General features: G+C 39.9%; 2 pseudogenes, 2 gene segments (V, D, J or C) and 1 further gene; all 5 read left to right on the top strand.

The window, feature by feature from the left end:
• The window catches only part of Igh (immunoglobulin heavy chain complex), a 2751187-nt gene that overhangs the window by 2129011 nt on the left and 594781 nt on the right, over nucleotides 1-27395 (top strand).
• Nucleotides 1556-1847, top strand: Ighv2-9 (immunoglobulin heavy variable 2-9). The segment is given in 1 exon segment: nucleotides 1556-1847. A coding segment is annotated over 1 exon segment (292 nt).
• Ighv2-8 (immunoglobulin heavy variable V2-8) lies at nucleotides 3285-3583 on the top strand (annotated as a pseudogene). Its single transcript is given in 1 exon segment — nucleotides 3285-3583. A coding segment is annotated over 1 exon segment (299 nt).
• On the top strand, nucleotides 4705-5172 carry Ighv5-18 (immunoglobulin heavy variable V5-18; annotated as a pseudogene). The gene is given in 2 exon segments: nucleotides 4705-4750; nucleotides 4869-5172. Coding segments are annotated over 2 exon segments (350 nt in total).
• Nucleotides 21502-21795, top strand: Ighv5-17 (immunoglobulin heavy variable 5-17). The segment is given in 1 exon segment: nucleotides 21502-21795. A coding segment is annotated over 1 exon segment (294 nt).

Genomic DNA, 27395 nt, shown 5'->3' with positions numbered 1-27395 from the left:
AAAATAAGAAAAACAAAATGTGTGGACTCCAGTTCCAGGTAATAGATCCATAGTCTCTGAGTCCTAGCAAGCAGATTGTTACAGCTCTTTACTTCTCTTCCCTGGTGTTTCCATTTCCAAGGCATGGGGAGAAGATGTGCAGTCTCTAACTCTCTATGGTGATCAACACCTCAAGGCACAAGGTTCCTCATGTTCATGTCTGCCCTCTGCTGCACTTTGTGTCATCACACATTTTACTTCAATTAACATAACAATTCACCTGGTGTCATGCTGCTGATTTTTATGAATTGTTATTAACAACTGACCCTCCCTTTACTCTCCAATGTATAATCATGTTCAGAAACACATTTTTTAATGTGCTACAAGCTGAAACAAGAGACAAACAGAGAGATATAAAAGGACATTGACACAGAGAAACTCACATAATCAAGAGGTATAAAGACTGCTTCCAACTTCAGTGTCCCTAAATAGGAAGGTGAAGACACTCAGCCTAGTCCCTTGGATCTATGCTCAGAAAAACCTTTGCAACCAAATTGGATAAATGCTTGTGAGCTACTTCCTTACAAGTTATTTCTTGAGAAGTGACAAGACTAAGGTGACTTCACAGAAAGTGCTTTTTAAAAAAAAGTTGATTCCTCATGTATAAAAATCGTATAAATATATAGTTGGAGAAAATTGGTGACTATTTGCTAAGTAATAACTATACAGATTTTCTGCACATAATTGAATAATTATTACTTCTATATTCTTGTATACTAAAACAAATTCAAATAATATGTACTCATCCTACTATTATTTATGGTTGTAAATTTATGTGTAGATAACTTGAAAATCAATTGCAATGCAAAGCTATTTACTGTGTGTAGTTTTGTATCTTTATTCTCAAACCACATGGTGAAGGAGGAACCACTAATGATATTCTGAAGGGAATTATTAAATATAAAAGTAAAAAAATATAAAAGAATTCAAGAGAAAAATTTTTTGTTTAAAAAAAAAAAGATTCCAAATTGCATCCTACAACCTCTAGTGCAATTGACAATGATATACAACAGCACTGAAGATAATGTAACCTGTTCTACTTGTATTGCATGATTAAGGATTCACTTACTGCAAACCTCCCTACCCCAGTTTTTTTGGCTTCCAAGGCCTGCACAATGTGACTAATATTTTCTTTTGTTTATTTTGGAATTGGAAATCCAGACATTACCAAGTAAAAGTTCCTGAGTTTTCAACTCCATTTTCTCTAAGCACAGAGGTAATCTCAGGCACATGGAGAAGAAACTGGAAATTCTTCTCTGCACTTGCTTTTATCATCTTAGGAACACCCCCCAATGCAAAGTAGCCCTTTGGCTCAGAATAAAAGCCAAGGCCTAGCTGAGGTGCCTCATCTCCTCACTAGAGCCCCCATCAGAGCATGGCTGTCCTGGTGCTGTTCCTCTGCCTGGTTGCATTTCCAAGCTGTAAGTGTTTCAGAGTTTCAGGAGAGAGATTTGGGCATTTAATCTTTAGGATGACTGACTGATGATGATATTGCTTGTCCCCAGGTGTCCTGTCCCAGGTGCAGCTGAAGGAGTCAGGACCTGGCCTGGTGGCGCCCTCACAGAGCCTGTCCATCACTTGCACTGTCTCTGGGTTTTCATTAACCAGCTATGGTGTAGACTGGGTTCGCCAGCCTCCAGGAAAGGGTCTGGAGTGGCTGGGAGTAATATGGGGTGGTGGAAGCACAAATTATAATTCAGCTCTCATGTCCAGACTGAGCATCAGCAAAGACAACTCCAAGAGCCAAGTTTTCTTAAAAATGAACAGTCTGCAAACTGATGACACAGCCATGTACTACTGTGCCAAACACACAGTGAGGGAAGTCCAGTGTGAACTTGCACAAAAACCTCCCTACAAGGATGCTCAGGACCAGCAGGGGGCGCTGAGAACCAAGAAGTTCTTCCCAGGATCACTTCAGAATCCAGGAAGTTCTGGCCTATGCTATGTGAACCTGTGTTTAAATGTTAAAGATGTTGACTCTTCTTCCAGTCATGGAAGTTTTCTAGAACTTGCTATTCGGTGTCATAGTTTACAAAATTTCTTGTTTCTTCACACAACAGACTTAGTAAGTGCTTCTATAATCTAATAGTGTAAAATAAGAACAAATTATTAAGTTGATACTTGTGAAGAAAACTATGTGGGTGAGGAGAACCAGGGAGATTTGGTAATGTGTTGTTTCTCTCACAACTGCTGTTTTAGTAGCATTTCTCATGTTTACTTAAATGATGTTTGAAGATAATTGTATTCATCTTCCCTAACGTAAAGTTTTCAAATGCATTTCCACAATTTAATGATGGCACAATTAACATATTGAGTGCTATCTTATAGCATCTTCTCTCCATATATAAAGAATATAGTACATTGTTATTAACTATGGCCAACATCCATACATTTTATTATTGAAATAATCCTTTCCCTCTAACTGACTAGTCTTCTCATTTTACACTGTCTATGCTATGATCTGCTGCATGGTGGTGGTCGGTGAAAGAAATCCTGGTAGTGCTGAGCTAAGGTTAGAAGCCCCAGAGACCCTAAAGGGACAGTAGGAGCTTTGCCTGTTCCTGGCACCAGGCCCTTGTCACTTAGCTACAGCTTTCCACAGCCTCCTGTAGAGAGATTTGTGGTCATCAGTCACTTAGGGGCAACACCTCCAAGCCCTTTCACATGTAGATGATACATCACTAACTTCTCAGACCAAGCTAAGAGGAAGCAAGTGTCAGACCCCATCCCACCCCAAAACTGTATATAAAGACCCTATACAGAAGAAATAAAGATGTGTGAGAATTACTTCCTCTTCAAAGAGCTTCTGTCATAAGAGCTGTAACACTACCACCAGAGAAGAGAACGTCATTCCCAAAATGCTGCCAGGAGCTCCCCTGCATACTGGTGGCCAGTGTAGCATCTCAGAGTTACAGTGGGAGTGGCAACAGCAGTGGCATGGTCCTCAAAAGCAAGTCCCCCTCCCTGCTCATGACATTTCCCCTTCACTTGAACCCTCCTATTTGGCCTGGCCTGACATCTCCATGGAAAGCCTCCAATAAACATTCCCACAGTCAGCCTGCTGTAATTTTACTTTACCACAGATCAGTTTGGGGGTTCCATTTGACAAGATGTGTTTTGTTTGCTTGGACCTCCTCTACTTGGTAACGTTTCCAGGTTGTAAGGATTTCAGGCTTTCAGGAGAGGGAAACAGGCTTGACATCTATGACATGTATGACTGATGATGATGTTGTTTGTCCCCAAGTACCCTGTAGAGGTACAACTGAAGTAGTCATGACCTGACCTGCTGCAATCCTCACAGGCTGTCTCTCATCTGCACTGTCTCTGGCTTCTCATTAACCATCTATGGTGTAAACTGGGTCCTCCAGCCACTAGGAAGGGGATTGCAGAGGATGCCAGCAATATGGAGAGGTGAAAGCACAGAGTATAATTCAGATCTCAAATCCTGAATCAGCATCAGTAGGGACACATCCAAGAGTCAACTTTTCTTAAAACTGAACAGAATTCAAACTGAGGACATAGCCATCTATGACCCTGTCAGAGAAACACTGAGAAAACTTCAGTCTGAGCCTAAACAAACAAATAAATAAAAAACTTCTCTTTGGAAAATAGTATGTCAAACAACATAATAAAGGTTTGAAAAGACAAACACTACCTGTTTCTGTCATATGCAGAATCTTCATTGGATGTCAGGGGCTCTAACTTCTGCCTTGTAGCTTTAGGAGCTAGAATGGGAACCCTAGGAAGGAAACACATCTTATGTGTGGGACAAGGAGGTCCAAAGGAAAAGGGAATATTGGTCATTGGAAAGCAAACAGGAGGTGTGGTAAGACAAAAAGGAAGAGGATGACAGAAACCAAAGAAGTGGTTATATAGGGAAAACTTATCCTAAAATTGTAAATACGCCAGTTGTACTAATCATGTTAATTAGGGAAAAGGAAAACCAGCCTAAGACAACATAAATACAGTCACATGTTACCTGGTGCAAAGTTGCAAAAAGAAAATGGTGGGGACTTAAAAGGAATAAATGGAGAACTTCAGGATGCAAAACAACCAAATTTGACTCAAAGAGGAATATATCTCCATGGCAAAATCTGAATTGCACACAAAGAGGGACTGGAAATGACTCAGGTTCCTCAGTAAGACCTGAGGACAGCATTCTGTCATCAATAAGTTAACTTCAAGAACTTCCTCAAAGAGAATAGGTTCTGCTACCATAACCTTCATATCTATGTCCAAGTGCCATGTTAAGGAATAGGCATGAGTTGCTCAGAGACTAGGAAAGACTAAGCTCATATCTAGAAATACTATTACATGTGGTACTCTTTAATCACACATTGATACTAAGTAATCAAGACAGTATGTAAATGAAGCATGTTCTTTGTGCATCCGCAAAAGGGAACTAAATGAAATATGTTGAATCCTTACCACCAAAAATTGTTAAAATGAAATTACCATACTTTGTCAAACTCTATAATTGACAACTGTATTTTTGATGTTTTACATCTGCTATGAGCACTGTCCTTTTCCCAAGTCCAACTCTATGTCAGTCTATAGCAGAAGACATGCAAATAAGGCTACTCTGTGCTCAAGAGGCTCTGACAGAGGAGCCCAGCCCTGGATTCCAAGGTCTTCCTACTCACTGATCATCACGGACCACTCACCATGTACTTCAGGCACAGCTTGGATTTTCTTGCCCTTATTTTAAAAGGTAACTCATACAGATGAGATTCTGTCTCTTGTGTGCACATGAGAAATAGAAAAGTTGTATTGTTTGCTGGTTTAGTTTTGTTACTGACAGTTTTCTGAAAAGTGTTCTCTGTTTGCAGGTGCCCAGTGTGAGATGTAGCTGGTGGAGTCTAGGAGAGGCTTAGTACAGCCTGGAAGGTCCCTGAACTCTCATGAGCAGCCTCTGGATTCACTTTTAGTAATTATGTCATGGCCTGGGTCCAACAAGCTCCAGAGAAGGGGCTGGAGTGGGTTGCATACATTAGTAGTGGCAGTAGTACCTTCTATTATGCAGACACAGTTAAGGGCCCATTCACCATCTCCAGAGACAATGCCAAGAACACCCTGTTCCAGCAAATGAGCAGTCTAAGGTCTGAGGACAGAGACAAAAAGATAAAAATATATGGCCACCATCTGCACCCAGCAGCTAAGGCTGGTCCACAGCCCAATGTACACAAGACTAACCAGGAGAGAGCTGGTCTTTCAGGATTGTTCTCACTCCTGGGCTCAGAGGTGAGATCCCCATCTTCTCACCAATAACTGTCCAAAGCAGGAGCAGCCAGGGGCACACAGGGCACAGGAATGATGGAGCAGCCGGGACAGGTTACTTCTGGTCGTCATCTACACACAGGAGCTAAGGCTGATCCAAAGCCCTCAGTATACAGGTCACTCCAGGTCAGAACTGGTCTCACAGGAGTGCTGACATGGGCTTAGAGTCCCACAGGGGAACAAGCTTCAGCCAGAGACAGCAAGATAACCAGATGGCAAAAGGCAAATGCAAGAACCTTACCAACAGAAACCAAGGCTACTTGACATCATCAGAACCCAGTTCTCTCACCACATCAAGTTCTGGATACCCCAACATACCAGAAAAGGAAGATTTGGATTTAAAATCACATCTCATGATGCAGATAGAGGACTTTAAGAAAGACATAGATAACTCCCTTAAAGAAATACAGGAGAACACAGGTAAACATGTAGACGCCCTTAAAGAGGAAACACAAAAATCCCCTTAAAGAATTATAGGAAAACACAAACAAAGAGGTGAAGGAATGGAAAAAAAAAACAATCCAGGACTTAAAAATGAAAACAGAAACAATAAAGAAATCACAAAGGGAGACATCCCTGGAAATAAAAAACCTAGGAAAGTGACCAGGCATCATAGAAGCAAACATCACCAACAGAACACAAGAGATAGAAGAGAGAATTTCAGGTGCATTAGGTACCATACAAAACATTGACACAACAGTCAAAGAAATGCAACATGCAAAACGATCCTAAACCAAAGCATCCAGGAAATCCAGGACACAATGAGCTGGCAATATGAAACCTGCTGATTATAGGTATAGATAATAGTGAAGATTCCCAATATAAAGGTCCAGTAAATGTCTTCAAGAAAATTATAGAAGAAAACTTCCCTAACCTAAAGAAATAGATGCCCATGAACATATAAGAAGCCTACAGAACTCCAAATAGATTGGAACAGAAAAGAAATTCCTCTAGTCAAATAATAATCAAAACCCTAAATTCACACAACAACAAAAAAAGTATTGAAATCAGTAAGGGAAAAAGGTCATGTAACATATACAGTAGACCTATAAGAATTACACCAGACTTCTCTATAATTCTAGCATGGTGTCATACAGACCCTAAGAGAACACAAATGCCAGCCCAGCATACTGTACCCAGCAAAACTCTCAATTACCATAGATGGAGAAACCAATATATTCCATGACAAAAACAAATTTACACAACATCTTTCCACAAACCCAGCCCTTCAAAGGATAATAAATGGAAAACACCAACACAAGGAGGGAAACTACATCCTAGAAAAATCAAGAAAATAATCTTCTTTTAACAAACCAAAAAGAAAATAGCCACATAAACATAATTCCACCTCTAACAACAAAAATAACAGGAAGCAACACTCACTTTTCCTTAATATCTCATAATATGAATGGAATCAATTCCCCAATAAAAGGCATAGACTAACAGACGGGATATGTAAACAGGACCAAACATTTTGCTGCATACAGGAATCCTACCCCAGTGACAAAGACAGATACTTTCCAGCCTTAGAATAAAAGGCTGGAAAACAATTTTCCAAGTAAATGTTCCCAAGAAACAAATTGGAGTAGCAATTCTAATATTGAATAAGTTGACTTTCAACCTAAAGTTATCAAAAATATAAGGAAAGACACTTCATACTCATTAAAGGAAAAATCTATCAAGAATAACTCTCAATTCTGAACATCTATACTCCAAATGCAAAGGCACCCACATTCATAAAAGAAACTTTACTGAAGTTCAGAGCACCTGTTGCACCTCACACAATAATAGTGGGAGACTTCAACACACACTCTCATCAATGGACAGACCATGAAAAATGAAAACAGAAACTAAACAGAGACACAATGAAACAAACAGTAGTTGTGAACCAAATGAATTTAACATATATCTATAGAGCATTTCATCCTAAAACAAAAGAATACACCTTTTTCTCAACACCTTATGGTACCTTCTCCAAAATTGACCTCATAATCAAACACAAAAATGGCCATAAGAGATACAAGAAGCCTGAAATAATCTCATGACTCCTATAAAATCAAGTTGAAATAAGGCTGGTCTTCAATAACAGCAAAAGCAAAAGAAAGCACACACACATGGAAGATGAACAACACTCTACTCAATGATAACTTGTTCAGGAAGAAAAAGAATTAAAGACATTTTAGAATTTAATGGAAATGAAGCCACTACATACCCAAACATATGGGACACAATAAAAGCAGTGGTAAGAGAAAAAGTCATAGTTCTGAGTGTCTCCAAAAAGAAACTGAAGAGACCTTAGACTAGCAGCTTGACAGCACACCTGAGAGCTGTAGAACTAAAATAAGCAAACTCACCCAAAAGGAGTAGAAGACAAGAAATACTCAAACTCAGGGCTGAAATCAGCCAAATGGAAAAAAAAAAAGAACTATACAAACATCAAGCAATCGTGGAACTTGTTCTTTGAGAAAATCAACGAGGCATATATACCCTTAGACAGACTAACTAGAGAGCACAGAGACAGTATCCTAATTAACAAAATCATAAATGAAAAGGGAGATGTAACAAAAGAATATGAGGAAATCTAAAAAATTATCAGATTCTACTTTTGTAAAGCCTATACCCAACAAAACTGGAAAACCTGGGTGAAATGGACAATTTTCTTTCTTTTTTTCTTTTTTTATTATATATTTTCTTCATTTACATTTCAAATGCTAGATTGAAAGTCCCCTATAACCCCCCACCCTGCACCCCAACCCACCCACACTCCCTTCCTGGCCCTGACATTCCCCTGTAATGTGGCAGCACCAAATTTAAATCTGTATCTGATTAAAGATCTAAATAGGCACAGTCGTCTGACTACCCCCAGCTACCCACAACACCCACACCCGCCAAGCGATCTTAAGACTTCTGGTGAGTGGAACACAGCACCTGCTCCAATCCAATTGCGCAGGACTTGAGACTGCATTAGTCAGGGAAGCAAAAACCCGGTCTGAGTAGGGGCACAAGCCCCTTTGGGTCCGAGCAGCACTGAGGTAGCTAGGGTGCAGAGTCAGCTGACTACCTCAAAACCCTCCAAGCGATCTTAAGACTTCTGGTGAGTGGAACACAGCATCTACTCCAATCCAATCACGCAGGACTTGAGACTACATTAGTCAGGGAAGCAAAAACCCTGTTTGAGTAGGGGCACAAGCCCCTTTCAGTCCGAGCAGCAACGGGGTAGCTAGGGCGCACAGTCAGCTGACTACCACCAGATACCCACAACACCAGCCACTCAATCTTAAGAATTCTGAGGATTGGGATCTGCCCGGCACGGGAGCGCTTTGCCTGAGCATCAGCAGCAGACATCTCGGTTCCAGGACCCCGCCGAGTGTATCCTGCCCGGCGTGGGAGCATTTTGCCTGAGCAGCAGACATCTTGGTTCCCTGATTCCTCCGAGTGTATCCTGTACAGGCAGTTGACCATTTTCACGGTCAGAGGATAGGGACCTGCCCTGCAGGGGAGTGCTTTGCCTGAGCATTGGCAGCAGACATCTTAGTTCTGGGACCCTGCCGAGTGTACCCTGCACAGACATCTTGGATCCAGGACCCCACCGAGTGTATCCTGCACAGCTCCAGAAAATACCAGATGGCAAAAGGCAAACGTAAGAATCCTACTAACAGAAATCAAGACCACTCACCATCATCAGAACACAGCACTCCCACACCACCTAGTCCTAGGAACCCCAACACAACCAAAAAGCTAGACCAGGATTTAAAAGCATATCTCATGATGATGGTAGAGGACATCAAGAAGAACTTTAATAACTCACTTAAAGAATACAGGAGAACACTGCTAAAGAGTTACAAGTCCTTAAAGAAAAGCAGGAAAACACAACCAAACAGGTAGAAGTCTTTATAGAAAAACAGGAAAACACATCCAAACAGGTGATGGAAATGAACAAAACCATACTAGACCTAAAAAAGGAAGTAGACACAATAAATAAAACCCAAAGTGAGGCAACGCTGGAGATAGAAAACCTAGGAAAGAAATCTGGAACCATAGACGCGAGCATCAGCAACAGAATACAAGAGATGGAAGAGAGAATCTCAGGTACAGAAGATTCCATAGAGAACATCGGCACAACAATCAAAGATAATACAAAACGCAAAAAGATCCTAACTCAAAACATCCAGGAAATCCAGGACACAATGAGAAGACCAAACCTACGGATAATAGGAGTTGATGAGAATGAAGATTTTCAACATAAAGGGCCAGCAAATATATTCAACAAAATTATAGAAGAAAACTTCCCAAACCTAAAGAATGACATGCCCATGAACATACAAGAAGCCTACAGAACTCCAAATAGACTGGACCAGAAAAGAAATTCCTCCCGACACATAATAATCAGAACAACAAATGCACTAAATAAAGATAGAATATTAAAAGCAGTAAGGGAGAAAGGTCAAGTAAAATATAAAGGCAGACCTATCAGAATTACACCAGACTTTTCACCAGAGACTATGAAAGCCAGAAGAGCCTGGACAGATGTTATACAGACACTAAGAGAACACAAATGTCAGCCCAGGCTACTATACCCGGCCAAACTCTCAATTACCATAGATGGAGAAACCAAAGTATTCCACGACAAAACCAAATTCACACATTATCTTTCCACGAATCCAGCCCTTCAAAGGATAATAACAGAAAAAAAGCAATACAAGGACAGAAATTAAGCCCTAGAACAAGCAAGAAAGTAATCCCTCAACAAACCAAAAAGAAGACAGCCACAAGAACAGAATGCCAACTCTAACAACAAAAATAAAATGAAGCAACAATTACTTTTCCTTAATATCTCTTAATATCAATGGACTCAATTCCCCAATAAAAAGACATAGATTAACAGACTGGCTGCACAAACAGGACCCAACATTCTGCTGCTTACAGGAAACCCATCTCAGGGAAAAAGACAGACACTACCTCAGAGTGAAAGGCTGGAAAACAATTTTCCAAGCAAATGGTCTGAAGAAACAAGCTGGAGTAGCCATTCTAATATCGGATAAAATCGACTTCCAACCCAAAGTTATTAAAAAAATAAGGAGGGACACTTCATACTCATCAAAGGTAAAATCCTCCAAGATGAACTATCAATTCTGAATATCTACGCTCCAAATGCAAGGGCAGCCACATTCATTAAAGACACTTTAGTAAAACTCAAAGCACACATTGCACCTCACACAATAATAGTGGGAGACTTCAAACACCACTTTCATCAATGGACAGATCGTGGAAACAGAAACTAAACAGGGACATAGTGAACCTAACAGAAGTTATGAAACAAATGGACTTAACAGATATCTTCAGAACATTTTTCCTAAAACAAAAGGATATACCTTCTTCTCAGCACCTCATGGTACCTTCTCCAAAATTGACCATATAATTGGTCACAAAACAGGCCTCAACAGATACAAAAATATTGAAATTGTCCCATGCATCCTATCAGACCACCATGGACTAAGGCTGATCTTCAATAACAACATAAATAATGGAAAGCCAACATTCACGTGGAAACTGAACAACACTCTTCTCAATGATACCTTGGTCAAGGAAGGAATAAAGAAAGAAATAAAAGACTTTCTAGAGTTTAATGAAAATTAATCCACAACATACCCAAACCTATGGGAAACAATGAAAGCATTTCTAAGAGGGAAACTCATAGCTCTGAGTGCCTCCAAGACGAAACTGGAGAGAGCACATACTAGCAGCTTGACAACACATCTAAAAGCTCTAGAAAAAAAGGAAGCAAATTCACCGAAGAGGAGTAGACGGCACGAAATAATCAAACTCGGGTGAAATCAACCAAGTGGAAACAAGAAGAATTATTCAAAGAATTAACCAAACGAGGAGTTGGTTCTTTGAGAAAATCAACAAGATAGATAAACCCTTAGCTAGACTCACTAGAGGGCACAGGGACAACATCCTAATTAACAAATCAGAAATGAAAAGGGAGACATGACAACAGATCCTGAAGAAATCCAAAACACCATCAAATCCTTCTACAAAAGGCTATACTCAACAATACTGGAAAACCTGGATGAAATGGACAAATTTCTAGACAGATACCATGTGCCAAAGTTAAATCAGGATCAAGTTAACGATCTAAACAGTCCCATATCCCCTAAGGAAATAGAAGCAGTCATTAATAGTCTCCCAACCAAAAAAATGCCCAGGACCAGATGGGTTTAGTGCAGAGTTCTACCAGACCTTCAAAGAAGATCTAATCCCAGTTCTGCACAATCTATTCCACAAAATAGAAGTAGTGGGAACTCTACCCAACTCATTCTATGAAGCCACAATTACTCTGATACCTAAACCACAGAAAGACCCAACAAATATAGAGAACTTCAGACCAATTTTCCTTGTGAATATCGATGCAAAAATCCTCAATAAAATTCTTGCTAACCGAATCCAAGAACACATTAAAGCAATCATCCATCCTGACCAAGTAGGTTTTATTCCAGGTATGCAGGGATGGTTTAATATACAGAAATCCATCAATGTAATCCATTATATAAACAAACTCAAAGACAAAAACCACATGATCATCTCCTTAGATGCGGAAAAAGCATTCGACAAGATCCAACACCCATTCATGATAAAAGTCTTGGAAAGATCAGGAATTCAAGGCCCATACCTAAACATGATAAAAGCAATCTACAGCAAACCAGTAGCCAACATCAAAGTAAATGGTAAGAAGCTGGAAGCAATCCCACTAAAATCAGGGACTAGACAAGGCTGCCCACTTTCTCCCTACCTCTTCAACATAGTACTTGAAGTCTAGCCAGAGCAATTCGACAACAAAAGGAGATCAAGGGGATACAAATTGGAAAAGATGAAGTCAAAATATCACTTTTTGCAGATGGTATGATAGTATATATATGTGACCCTAAAAATTCAACCAGAAAACTCCTAAACCTGATAAACAGCTTCGGTGAAGTAGCTGGATGTAAAATAAACTCAAACAAGTCAATGGCCTTTCTCTACACAAAGAATAAACAGGCTGAGAAAGAAATTAGGGAAACAACACCCTTCTCAATAGTCACAAATAATATAAAATATCTTGGCGTGACTCTAACTAAGGAAGTGAAAGATCTGTATGATAAAACTTCAAGTCCCAGAAGAATGAAATTAAAGAAGATCTCAGAAGATGGAAAGATCTCCCATCCTCATGGATTGGCAGGATCAATATAGTAAAAATGGCTATCTTGCCATAAGCAATCTACAGATTCAATGCAATCCCCATCAAAATTCCAACTCAATTCTTCATCGAATTAGAAAGAGCAATCTGCAAATTCATCTTGAATAACAAAAAACCTAGGATAGCAAAAGCTCTTCTCAAGGATAAAAGTACCTCTGGTGGAATCACCATGCCTGACCTAAAGCTTTACTACAGAGCAATTATGATAAAACCTGCATGGTACTGGTATAGTGACAGACAAGTAGACCAATGGAATAGAATTGAAGACCCAGAAATGAACCCACACACCTATGGTCACTTGATCTTCGACAAGGGAGCTAAAAACATCCAGTGATAAAAAGACAGCATTTTCAACAAATGGTGCTGGCACAACTGGTTGTTATCATGTAGAAGAATTCGAATTGACCCATTCCTCTCTCCTTGTACTAAGGTCAAATCTAAGTGGGTCAAGGAACTCCACATAAAACCAGAGACACTGAAACATACAGAGGAGAAAATAGGGAAAAGCCTCGAAGATATGGGCAATGGGAAAAAATTCCTGAATAGAACAGCAGTGGCTTGTGCTTTAAGATCGAGGATTGACAAATGGGACCTCATGAAACTGCAAAGCTTCTGCAAAGCAAAAGACACCGTCAATAAGACAAAAAGACCACCAACAGATTGGGAAAGTATCTTTACCTATTTTAAATCAGATAGGGGACTAATATCCAATATATATAAAGAACTCAAGAGGGTGGACTCCAGAAAATCAAATAGCCCCCTTAAAAGATGGGGCTCAGAGCTGAACAAAGAATTCTCACCGGAGGAATACCGAAAGGCTAAGAAACACCTGAAAAATGTTCAACATCCTTAATCATCAGAGAAATGCAAATCAAAACAACCCTGAGATTCCATCTCACACCAGTCAGAATGGCTAAGTTAAAAAATTCAGGTGACAGCAGATGCTGGCGAGGATGTGGAGAAAGAGGAACACTCCTCCATTGTTGGTGGGATTGCAGGGTTGTGCAACCACTCTGGAAGTGATTAGTCTGGCAGTTCCTCAGAAAATTGGACATAGTACTACTGGAGGATCCCGCAATACCTCTCCTGGGCATATATCCAGAAGATGTCCCAACCGGTAAGAAGGACACATGCTCCACTATGTTCATAGCAGCCTTATTTATAATAGCCAGAAGCTGGAAAGAACCCAGATGTCCCTCAACAGAGGAATGGATACAAAAAATGTGGTACATTTACACAATGGAGTACTACTCTGCTATTAAAAAGAATGAATTCACGAAATTCCTAGGCAAATGGTTGGACCTGGAGGGCATCATCCTGAGTGAGGTAACCCAATCACAAAAGATCTCAAATGAAATGTACTCACTGATAAGTGGATATTAACCCAGAAACTTAGTATTGCGAGATATAAGGTACAATATGTAAAACATATGAAACTGAAGAAGAACGAAGACCGAAGTGTGGACACTTTGCTCATTCTTAGAATTGGAAACAATCACCCATGGAAGGAGTTACAGAGACAAAGTTTGGAGCTGAGATAAAAGGATGGTCCATCTAGAGACTGCCATATCCAGGGATCCATCCCATAATTAGCCTCCAAGCGTTGACACCATTGCATACACTAGCAAGCCTTTGTTGCAAGGACGGTGATATAGCTGTCCCTTGTGAGACTAGGCCGGGGCATATCAAACACAGAAGTGGATGCTCACAGTCAACTATTGGATGGATCACAGGGCCCCCAATGGAGGAGCTAAAGAAAGTATCCAAGGAGCTAAAGAGATCTGCAACCCTATCGGAGGAACAACATTATGAACTAACCAGTACCCCAGAGCTCTTGACTCTAGCTGCATATGTATCAAAAGATGACCTAGTCGGCCATCACTGGAAAGAGAGGCCCATTGGTCAGGCAAACGTTATATGCCCCAGTACAGGGGAATGCCAGGGCCAAAAAAATGTGAATGGGTGGGTAGGGGAGTGTGTGTGGGAGGACTTTTGGGATAGCATTGGAAATGTAATTGAAGAAAATATGTAAAAAAAAAAAAAAAGGAAAAAAAAGATCTAAATAGTCCCATGGCCCCTAAAGAAATAGAAAAAGTAATTAATAGTTTCCCAAAAACAACAACAAATACAAGAAACAAAAAATACCCAGGACCAGACGGGTTTAGTGTAATGTTCTATCAGACATTCAAAGAAGACCTACTACCAATACTCTTCAAACTATTTCACAAAATATAGACAGAAGGAACACTATCCAATTCGTTCTATGAAGCCACAATTTACTCTGATACCTAAACCACACAAAGATCCAACAAAGATAGAGAACTTCAGACCTATTTCCCTTATGAACATTAATGCAAAAGTACTCAATAAAATTCTCAAAAACCGAATCCAAGAACACATCAAAATGATCATTCATAATGATCGAGCAGGCTTCATCCCAAGGGATGCAGGGATGGTTCATTACATAGAAATTTGTCAGAGTAATCCACTACATTAACAAACTCAAAGGGAAAAAGAAAACCACATGATCATCTCATTAGATGCTGAGAAAGCAGTTGACAAAAATCCAACAGTCCATCATGGTAAAAGTCTTGGAAATATCATGAATTCAAGGCCCATACATAAACTGTTAAACAACTTCAGCACACTGTCAGGATATCAAAGTAAATCAAACAAATAAGTGGCCTTCCTATACTCAAAGGATAAATGGCTGAGATAAGAAATTAGGAAAATAACACCCTTCACAATAGTCACAAATAATATAAAATACCTTGGTATGACTCTAACTAAGCAAGTGAAAGATCTGTATGACCAGAAGATCAAGTCTCTGAAGAAAGAAATTAAAGAAGACCTCAGAAGTTGGAAAGATATCCCATAATCATACATTGGCAAGATGAATATAGTAAAAATGGGCATCTTGCTGACAGCAATCTACACATTCAATGCAATCCTCATCAAAATTCCAAATCAATTCTTCATAAACTTAGAAAGAGAAATTTTCAGCTTAAACTGGAGTAATAAAAAACCCAGGATAGGGAGAACTATTCTCAACAATTAAAGAACTCCTGGCAGAAGCACCATCACTGACCTCAAGATGAACTACAGAGCAATTGTGATAAAAAACAAAACAAAACAAAACAAAACAAAAACTGCATGGTATTGGTACAGTGACAGGCAGATAAATCAATGTCATGAATTGAAGACCCAGAAATGAACCCACACACCTGTCGTCACTTGATCTTTAACAAATGAGCTAAAACCATCCAGTGGAAAATGACAGCACTTTCAACAAATGGTGCTGGTTCAACTCTCAGTCAGCATATAGAAGAATTCAAATCAAGCCATCCTTATCTCCTTGTGCAAAGCTCAGGTTCAAGTGGATCTAGGACCTCCACATAAAACTAGATACACAGAAACTAATAGAAAAAAGTAGGGAAGAGCCTCGAGTAAATGGGGACAGGGGAAATTTTCCTGAACAGAACACAAATAACTTATGTTCTAAGATCAAGAATTGACAAATGGGACCTCATAAAACTGAAAAGCTTCTGTAAGGCAAAGGACCCTGGCAATAGGACAAAACAGCAAACAACACATTGGGAAAGATCTTTACCAATCCAACATCCTATAGGAGGCTAATATCCAATATAGATAAAGCACTCAAGAAGTTAGACTCCAGAAAACAAAATAAAGAATTCTTAACTGAGGAGTAACAAATGGCTGAGAAGCATCTAAAGAAAGGTTCAACATGCTTAGTCTTCTGGAAAATGCAAATCAAAACAACCCTGAAATTCCACCTCACACCAGTCAGAATGGTTAAGATCAAAAATTCAGATGATAGCAGATGATAATGAGGATCTGGAGAAAGAGGAACACTCCTCCATTGTTCAGATTGCACACTGGTACAGCGACTCTGGAAATCAGTCTGGAGGTTCCTCAGAAAATTGGACATACTAATTAATACCTGAGAACACAGCTATACAACTCCTAAGCATTTACCCAAATGGTGCTCCAACATATAACAAGGACACATGCTCCACTATGTTCAGAGAAGCCTTACTTATAATAGCTAGGAGCTCAATGGAATCCATATGTCTTTCAACAGAAGAATGGATACAGAAAATGTGGTACTTTTACAGAATGGAGTACTAGTCAGCTATTAAAAATGATGAATTCATAAAATTCTTAGGCAAATGGATGAAACTAGAAAATATCATCCTGAGTGAGGTAACCTAGTAATGAAAGAACACACATAGTATGCACTCACTGATAAGATGATATTAGCCCAAAAGCTTGGAATACCCAAGATACAATCCACAGTCCACATGAATCTCAAGAAGAAGAAAGACCAAAGTGTGTATGCTTCAGTCCTTCTTAGAAAGGGGAACAAAATACTCATGGGAGGAAATACAGAGACAAAGTATAGAGCAGAGACTGAAGAAAAGGCCATCCAGAGACTGACCCACCTGGAGATCCATTCCATATATAATCACCAATCCCAGACACTATTGAGGATACCAACAAGTGCTTGATAAACCTGTCTTGTGAGAGGCTCTGCGAGAGTCTGACAAATATAGGGGTAGATGTTCATAGCCAAACATTGGACTGAGCACTGGGTCCCCAATAGAGGAATTAGAGAAAGGACGTAAGGAACTGAAGGTGTTTGCAACCCCATAAGAAGAACAACAATATCAACCAACCACACCTCCCCATAGCTCCCAGGGACTAAACCATCAACCAAAGGGTACAAATGGGGTGACCCGCAGCTCCAGCTGCATATGTAACAGAGGATTCTCATCAAAGGGAGAAGAGGCCCTTGGTCCTGTGAAGTCTTGATGCCCAGTGTACAGGAATGCCAAGGCATGGTGGTGGGAGTGAGTGGTTGGATGGGGGGAGCACCCTCATAGAAGCAGGGGGAGAGGGATGGCTTAGGGGTTTTCTGGAAGGGAATCTCTGAAAGGGGATAACATTTGAAATGTAAATAAATAGAATACCCAATAAAAAGAAAAAAATAACAGAGAAAAAAAGAAAGAGATGCCAAAATTTACATAGTAAATATACAGAACACCAAAGAGATTGGACTGCTAAAGAAAATCTTCCAACCACATAATAATCAAGCCACTAAATATGCAAAAAAAGAAATAATATTAAAACCTACAAGGGAAAATCCAAGTAATATTTAAGAGCAGACCTATCAGTATTGTACCTGAATTTTCAACCAAGACACTAAAATCTACAAGGGCCTGGACAGATGTCTTGCAGACACTAAGAGACCACAGATGTCAAACCAGACTAATATACCCATAAAACTTTAAATCACTATAGATGGAAAAAACAAGATATCTATGTCAAACTCAAATTTAAACAATATTTTCTACTGACTAATACCTACACAGGATACTGGAAGGAAAACTCCAACCAAATGACGCTTACTTCACTCAAGAAAACACGAAAAATGAATAGTTTCACACAACTAAAGCCAATAAAATAGAAATACACACACACACACCTTACAACAGAAAACATGAAAATAATAGGAATTAATGATCATTGGTCATTCCTATCTTCCAGTACCAATGGTTTCATTCCCCCAATAAAAACACACAGGCTGACATAATATATATGTAAACAGAATCCTTCATTCTACTGTATACAAAATACATACCACAGCAACAAAAATAGATACTACCTAGGGGAAAGAGCTAGAAAAGTTTTCCAAACAAACAGACCCAAGAAACAACACCAAATAAAAGTGACATTCAAAAAATTAATCAAAAGAGATGAGGGAGGACACTTCATATTCATCAAGAAAAAAAAATCCACCAAGAGGACATCTCAATTCTGAATATCTATGCTCCAAATGCAAGACTGATCACATCTGTAAAAGAAATGTTACTAAAGTCACAAGTCAAATGCCACACCTTAATAGTGGGAAACGGCATGCATAAACAAAATAAAAGCAATATACAGCAAAACAATAACCAACATCAAATTAACTGGGGAGAAACTTAAAGCAATTTCACTAAAATCAGGGACAAGACAAGGCTGCCCACCTCTCCCTATTGATTTCCTATAGTACTTGAAGTTCTAGCTAGAACAATACGACAACTAACAGAGATCAAGGGGTTAAAAATTAGCAAGGAAGAAATCATAGTAAACCTATGCCTATCTGATATGATTGGACACAGAAGTGACTCCCCCCAAATTCTAATGGATGACTTCACTTTTGATCAAGAACAGAAACAACATGTGTTTGCGGCTGTACCACTCTGTACTATGGAATCATGCATGCATCCACACTGATGTAAGTAAAATATTGAACAAATAGTACAAACAAGAATGCTCCTCTGAAGTTAAACAGAAATACCAATATTATGGAGATGCCCTTGAAAGTCTCTCCTCTGGGATATGCTCTCTGATTATATTTTTATGAATAACTGAAGTATTCAAAATAGTAGTCTCTTCTCAATGTTGACTAATTATATCACATGTCTGAAATCTAAGTCTGCAGGAGAAAAACCTAGATCAAAGCAAAGATAATAGAGAGGTAATGTTTACTTGAACAGGCATCTTTCTGCCCTCCATGTTATGATTACAATCCTTCCTTCTGGTCAGTGCATATGGTCAGAACACTTTGCATAAAGCCAACTTCTCCAATCACCAGGGAAATAAAAATGAATGATAGATGATAATAAATGATAACTTGCTCCATAACCAATGGAATGTGATAAATTAATGAATATATGAAAAAGAATGAAAAGAAGTGTGGTGTGGTTGGAGAGAAAGGGGTACCTGTTCCCAAATAACATGAGCATGATTCTGTATGCCATTGTCAAGTAATGTGCAGGATCCCATGGGACTATAAATGAAGACAACATGACCCAGCAATTTCATGCCTGGGTATATAACAAAGATAGGGAGTGACATTTTCATTTCAAATAGACTATTCCATTTAAGTGTTCACTGCTAGATCTAACACTTGCACTGTCTCTCTCCACTGACTTCTCTGTAGGGAGGCCTGCGTCGTGACATCATATGAAGACACCCTCACTGAATGGTGCTTGTAAGTGGCCCGTCCTCCTCCTATGTCATATCAACATGGAACTTGTCCTTGAGTAAAAGTATGAACAGAAGTCACCTCTGTCTGATTGTTAAAAAAAAAACAGTCTATTGAAGTATAGTGGCATTCAGTGATGTCTACTAACTAGCATGTATCATATTGAGTTTACTGAAAAACGTCCATTGCTTTCCTGAAGTTCCAGTCAATAGTCCCTCACCTGATCAGGTGAGCCTTTATATGGCATAGGTACTGACAATGTTTATTGTCAGAAATCTGGACAGGTTCTTCTGGCCTTTTCCCCTAAACTTGTAAAGAGGTTGACTTTTTTTTTTCTACTGAAAGCAGACCCTTCTTGTCTCTCTGCTTTCTAAACTGAAGGAGGATTGTCTCCAGCCTTTGCTTTCACAGGGCCTGTGTCTTCATGGTTTTAGAATACCCTGTATGCAACATCTTTCTATACTACTGTCTTGAAACTCAGCAGATACTCAGCAAATTATTATAGGTTTTTAACACATACATGAAAATAGAAACAAAAATGTGGTAGTTGTCATCCTACCCGAATTTTACAGTACTCTGATAGGCAAGGAAAACCCACTCAATACCTCTGTTCCTTTTCAGGACCCTGACAAATAGGGTTTCTCCAAACCCTCATCCACTTTTCATCAAGTATATATTATATTTTGCTACTGCTCCCCATTCATTCAGGACTCACCAGATCACACACACAAATTGCCAACGGGCCTCCATTTCTTCCACTATGTTATCAACCAACATAATTATTGATCGTGTTGTTAACTCCTAGCATTTTCTTCAAGGGATCTTTAAATCCCAACCTACAACTACCACAATATAGAGTGCCTCTTCCAGAGAAATGGTTAAATAGGAAAATGTTATCCTAAATTTTAATGAAACACCCTAGTTATACCAATTATGTTTATTGGGGAAAAATGAAAACCAACCTAACACACCATAAACATGGTCTCAAGCACCTGGTGCAAAGATGCAAAAATAAAATGGTGGAGGACTTCAAGGAATAAATGGTTAATTTCAGGATGCTAAACAACCAAATTTGCTCAAAGAGAAATATATCTCCATAGCAAACTCTGAGTAGTAAACAGGCAAGGACCTGGAATGTCTTAGGTTCAAGTCTCTATAGAGCTGAGGACAGCATGCTGTCATGAGTAAGTCAATTTCCAAAAATCCCCATGAGAAAAGGAGTTCTGCTACCATAACATTCCAAGTGTAACCGTGTCCAAGAGCCACATTAGAAAAATGTCATGGGCAGCCCAGGCAGTAGGAAAGAATAAGCTCATATCTAGAAACAAAATTGTGTGGGCTACTTAATTACACACATATACTGGGACACATGGCAGTATGGAAGGAAAGCAAGTTTTATTTTTATGCACACATGCTAAGCAAAACTAAATGGGGTATGGTAAAATTTTATCCAAAAAAAAATGTGAATATGAAACTTCCACAGATAGTCAAGCACTGTAACACACAACTGTGACTTTGATGTCTTACATCTACTATGAGGACCACCTTCTGCCCAACTCCAACTCCAGAGCATGCTATAGCAGGATGATATGCAAATAATTCTTCTCTGAACTCATATAAACCAGCCCTGCCCCGAGTCTGTAGCTCTGACAGAGGAGCCAAACCCTGGATTCCCAGGTCCTCACATTCAGTGATCAGCACTGAACACAGACCACTCACCATGGACTCCAGGCTCAATTTAGTTTTCCTTGTCCTTATTTTAAAAGGTAATTTGTAGAGATGAGATTCTCCCTGTTGTGTGCACATGGGAAATATAAACATTGTTTGTTTCGTTATTTTATTTTGTTAGTAACAGTTTTCTGACCAGCATTCTCTGTTTGCAGGTGTCCAGTGTGAGGTGCAGCTGGTGGAGTCTGGGGGAGGCTTAGTGAAGCCTGGAGGGTCCCTGAAACTCTCCTGTGCAGCCTCTGGATTCACTTTCAGTGACTATGGAATGCACTGGGTTCGTCAGGCTCCAGAGAAGGGGCTGGAGTGGGTTGCATACATTAGTAGTGGCAGTAGTACCATCTACTATGCAGACACAGTGAAGGGCCGATTCACCATCTCCAGAGACAATGCCAAGAACACCCTGTTCCTGCAAATGACCAGTCTGAGGTCTGAGGACACGGCCATGTATTACTGTGCAAGGCACAGTGAGGGACTGTTACTGTGAGCTCAAACACAAACCTCCTGCAGGTCACTTGGGACCAGCAGGGGGCGCTGAGAGAACACAAAGCTCCTAGTTAGTGAGACTTGCAGCCTATTCAGAAAGACATGGAGGGAAGGGAAGGCTGACCTCCTCTGTGTCTACATTGCCTCGCTAAAGGAATTCTCTCTACAAGTATAGAGTGTAGTATCATTGACTTTCATAAAAGTTTTTTCAAATTTCTGATTTCCTGTGTAATGCAAGTTTTGTACTCATTTACTTATTACAATGTTTCTGTCTCTGTGTTTACTTTGTCTCTCTGTCTCTTTGTCACTCTGTTTATGTTTCTCTGTCTCCGACTGTGCTCTGTCTGTCTCTGTCTCTCTCTGTGTCTCTCTCTCAGTGAGTGAGTGTGAATGTCTGTGTGAGTATGTGTGTCTGTCTGTATGTCCATCTGTCTGTGCGCACATGTTGAGACCAGATTACTTATATCAGTCTACACAATAGCATTGAAATATAGTCCATCTTGGGCCTGGATCTTACGCTACCAAACCCACCTCCTTTTGTCGTTGTGTAGAACTAAGCTCACCCTCATGTGGTAAGAAGTTGATGCACAGAGGGATATAAACAGCCCCATTATTGATGACCTTTAAATGTAGTATAACCACTGACGTAAACACAAAATGCAGAGCACCATACAGGGCAGAAGAGATTCTGTATGCAGACCAGGAAGAAGCAAAGAATTCTTAGGACTGTGAAACCCTATACTCAGGGCAGAGACTCAATAAGACTCCTTTGTTAGAGCACTATTTAGGTAGGATTCAAGTTAAAGTACCACAGAACTGATGTGACCAGATGGTGTTTAATCTCTTCACCATCCTCACACAAGGCCTATGTAACAGACCTGAGTCAGCTGTAGTGATGGTAATAAAGTGTGTGGGATGCTCCTCCACTGAGTCATGAGGAAAGTATAACTATTAATACTAAGCTTCAATTTGATGCAAACAGCACCTAGCCCATTCAACAGGTAACATCTCTTTTCTTTCTTCCTCTCTTTCTTATGCTTTAGCTTGTATAGCTCCCCTAGAATTTAATGGGTCAAATGATTTTTGTCTTAATGCATTAATGCCCATTCCCTTCCCCAAGATTCTAAGGACCTTATTTATACTGCTGTCTCAGAAACATAATGTAAAGTATTCTTGGCTCATTTTGAGTTGTTACTCATCAAAACAAGTCATGTGTAGCACTGAGAACCTAAATATAGCATTCTTCACAAAAGGCATTCTGGAAATCTATGGATGGTGTCCCTATAGAAGAATGGGTACTAATAATCAAGGGATAATGATTGTTCAATCAAAAAATATCATCACCTGGGAAACTGTCTGATTTGTCAATTTGTCATTCATCTTGTTTACTGTGAAGATGTAATAGCTGTGTCTGTAACACCCTGGTGTGATGTGACTTATGAAGGAAGAGAAGGTGAGGGTTCTGTACTTACAGGTTTGCTCATGAGACCTATATTTGGAAGATGGTCTAGGAACCACCACAAGTGCAGCTATGCAGCAATCATTTCTTTTTCATTAATCATTTTATTCATTTACATTTCTAATGATATCCCCCTTCCTGGTTACCCCTCCACCAACATCCTCCCACACCCTCTTCTATTTGCCTCTATGAGGGTGCTCCTCCACCCATTCACCCACACCTGCCTGATTCTTCCATCATACCCCTACACTGGAGCATCAAGCCTCCCTCCCCTCCCTTTGATGTCAGATAAGGCTGTCCTCTGTTTACAGCAATCCTACATTCTCTGTCTTGCTCTGCCATCATTAGTTCCATCCATGTGTGTGAAAATGATGTTAGAGAGAGAGAGAGAGAGAGAGAGAGAGAGAGAGAGAGAGAGAGAGAGAGAGAGAAGGCTTGAGCATTTTACCTACTATAGCTTCAAAACTACAACATGACAAGTGAATGAATAGTAACTGGAAAAGTTGTCCAGACAGTCTGAGTTCTGAGACTGTTGGTTTCTCTGATTTCATCTCAGTTTTGAACAGATTGTCCTTAATGGTTTCAATGGTTTCTAAAATTTTTGCTAATTGTTGTCTTCTGGGAGCCAAACAGCAAAGTTCTTGTAATTTCTGTAATTTGTAAAGTAGATGTGTATATTTGCACAGCAGTGGAGAGGAAGGAGACTTGGGAACCATAGAGCACGTGGTGGAAGATTGCAACACTAAAAGAAATGAAGAGAGAAATCAAATGTATTTCCATAGGAGCTACAGAAACAGGGCTGAGTTGTCTACAATATACAGAGAACCACCACTACCTTGAATATATTCCTCATTCACTGGCCAATGGAATGCTAGAATGTGGGACAATCACCAATGTTTACTTCACTGATATTTCCCAGTGGTCACGTCAGTCCACTCTGGGTCCCATTTCACAGAATCTTATTTGTAAAAAGGGGAAACATCAACATGGTGTCATGTCACAAGAGTGTAAAAATATATGCTTGAAGCCAGGCGTGGTGGCACGTGCCTTTAATCCCAGCACTTGGGAGGCAAAGACAGGCGGATTTCTGAGTTTGAGGCCAGCCTGGTCTACAGAGTAAGTTCCAGGACAGCCAGGTCTACACAGAGAAACCCTGTCTCGAAAAAAAATAAAAACTATATATATGTATACTTGAATTATGTCCTAAGTAAGCAGTGAGAGATTTTGTGATCTTCTCTTTCAGATCTGAGTGATGAACTAATTATAGAATGTGTATATTGTTCTTTCATGTTCTGTGCACACACAGGGATGGACAGCCAAGGTTATAGACATGTACCTGATGAGGAAGGAGGCTACTGCAATGGCCATACTCAGAGATCATCCACCCCTAAGCGAATCAGAGGGCTCTACTAGTCTTGAAAACACCAGGTTAAATATATTGTCAGCCAAATATGAAAACTGTGTGCAATAACTCAGGAATTCGGTGGTCAAGGACTAAGGGGACATAGCACTGCAGTCCAGCACATATGAGTCTTATATCCGTTTTGAGGGTTTCAATAAAGACTCCACATATGTGGAACTCCATGTGCACTTTGTAAGCTGTCCCTAATGCATCAGCTCTTGCTTCTATTATCTCGCCCTGCTTGAGTTCCTGTCCTGATTTCCTTTTCTAATGAACAGCAACATAGAGTGTTGGCCAAATAAACACTTTCATCCCAAGTTCCTTTGTCAAGGTGTTTTTATCACAGCTATTGTAACCTGCATTACACCCCTGGTTCTCCTGCAGACAGGGAATGTAGAACATTTGCTGAAATCCCAGAAATGAGGCCTTTATCTGACCACTTTCCTGGTTATTGCACGTACACCATTAAAATGTAATTCTCATTTTCAGTAGATTTAGTAAGTTATTTCTGAAAGACAAAAACGAAAAACTATAAAAAGAATCTATGTGTTCCATAAGGCAAGTACACTTCCTGGAAAAAAATAAAATAAAAGACAAAGGAAGATATTGAGTAACTGGAGATTGCCCGATGCAGGGAGGTCAGAGAAAGAATGTCTCTAAGCTTTTTGTTTCATCATCAGTGAGTTACATCAAAGTGAGGTAGGAATCCTTGAGGTACAGGTGACCCAAAGAACCACAGCCTCCCTATCCTGCTTCGCTCCAGTCACACTGCTCAGCTCCTTGAACAGTTCCAAGATGTTCATTCAGCACGCAGTTATCAAGGTCTCAGAATTCTCATCACAGAAGAAACAGAAATGAGTCTTAAGTTTAGTATGCTGTGAACAGGCCCAGCATCAGTGGACTTCAGTTTATCTGTGCAAAGAAACCAGCAAGGACCAATGAAGTTAATGACCTACATGTATGTCACTGTACCAGTACCTTGCAGTTTTTATCACAATTACTCTGTAGTACAGCTTGAAGTCAGGCATGCTGATTCTACCAGAGGTTCTTTTTTTTGCCCACTATTTTTTACTTTTTAGTTATTTATTTTTTATTAGACATTTTCTTTATATACATTTCAAATGATATCCCGAAAGTTCCCCATACCCTCCCTCCGCCCTGCTCCCTTACCCACCCACTCCCACTTCTTAGACCTGGCATTCCCCTATACTAGGGCATATATGAGTTTGCAATACCAAGGGGCCTCTCTTTCCAGTGATGGGCAACTAGGCGATCTTCTGATTCATATGCAGCTAGAGGCATTAGCTCTGGGAGTACTGGTTAGTTCATATTGTAGTTCCACCTGTAGGGTTGCAGACCCCTTCAGCTCCTTGGGTACTTTCTCTAGCTTCTCCATTGAGGGCCCTGTGTTCTATCTAATAGATGGCTGGAAGCATCCACTTCTGTATTTGCCAAGCACTGGCATAGCCTCATACGAGACAAATATAACAGGGTCCCTTCAGCAAAACATTTCTGGCATATGCAATAGTGCCTGGGTTTGGTGGCTGTATACGGGATGGATCCCCGGGTGGGGTAGTCTCAGGTTAGTCCATCCATTCATCTTATCTCCAAACTTGGTCTCTGTAGCTGCTTTCATGGACATTTTGTTCCCTATTCTAAGGAGGAATAAAGTATCCACCCATTGGCCTTCTCTCTTCTTGATTTTCTTTTGTTTTACAAATTGTATCTTGGGTGTTATATGTTTCTGGGTTAATATCCATTTACCAGTGAGTGCATATCTAATGACTTCTTTTGTGAATGGGTTACCTCACTCAGGATGATATCCTCCAGATATATCCATTTGTCCAAGAATTTCATAAATCTATTGTTTTTAATAACTGAGTAGTACTCCTTTGTGTAAATGTACCACATTTTTTTGTATCCATTCTTCTGTTGAGAGACAACTAGATTCTGTACAGCTTCTAGCTATTATAAATAAGGCTGCTATGAACATAGTGGAGCATGTGTTATTATTACCAGTTGGAACTTCTTCTGGGTATATGCCCAGGAGAGGTATTGCTGGGTCTTCTGGGAGTATTATGTCCAATTTTCTGAGGAACCTCCAGACTGATTTCCAGAGTGGTTGTACAAGCCTGCAATCCCACCAACAACGGAGGAGTATTCCTCTTTCTCCACATCCTCGCCAGCATCTGCTGTCACCTGAATTCTTGATCTTAGCCATTCTGACTGGTGTGAGGTGGAATCTCAGGGTTGTTTTGATTTGCATTTCCCTGATGATTAAGGATGCTGAACATTTTTCAGGTTCCTTCTCAGCCATTTGGTATTACTCAGGTGAGAATTCTTTGTTTAGCTCTGAACCCCATTTTTAATGGGGTTATTTCAATTTCTTGAGTCCAGCTTCTTGAGCTCTTTGTATATATTGGATATTAGTCCCCTATCAGATTTAGGATTGGTAAAAGTCCTTTCCCAATCTGTTGGTGGTCATTTTGTCTTATTGACAGTGTCTTTTGCCTTACAGAAGCTTTGCAAATTTTTTCCAGTCCCATTTGTCAATTCTTGTTCTTACAGAACAAGTCATTGATGTTCTGTTTAGGAATGTTCCCCCTGTGCCCATATCTTCGAGGCTTTTCCCCACTTTCTCCTCTATTAATTTCAGTGTCTCTGATCTAATGTGAAGGTCTTTGATCTACTTAGACTTGAGCTTTGAACAAGGAGT

The sequence above is a fragment of the Mus musculus genome, chromosome 12 (assembly GCF_000001635.26).
Source record: "Mus musculus strain C57BL/6J chromosome 12, GRCm38.p6 C57BL/6J".
Lineage (NCBI taxonomy): Eukaryota > Metazoa > Chordata > Mammalia > Rodentia > Muridae > Mus > Mus musculus.
This window is presented reverse-complemented; position numbering and strand designations above follow the sequence as displayed.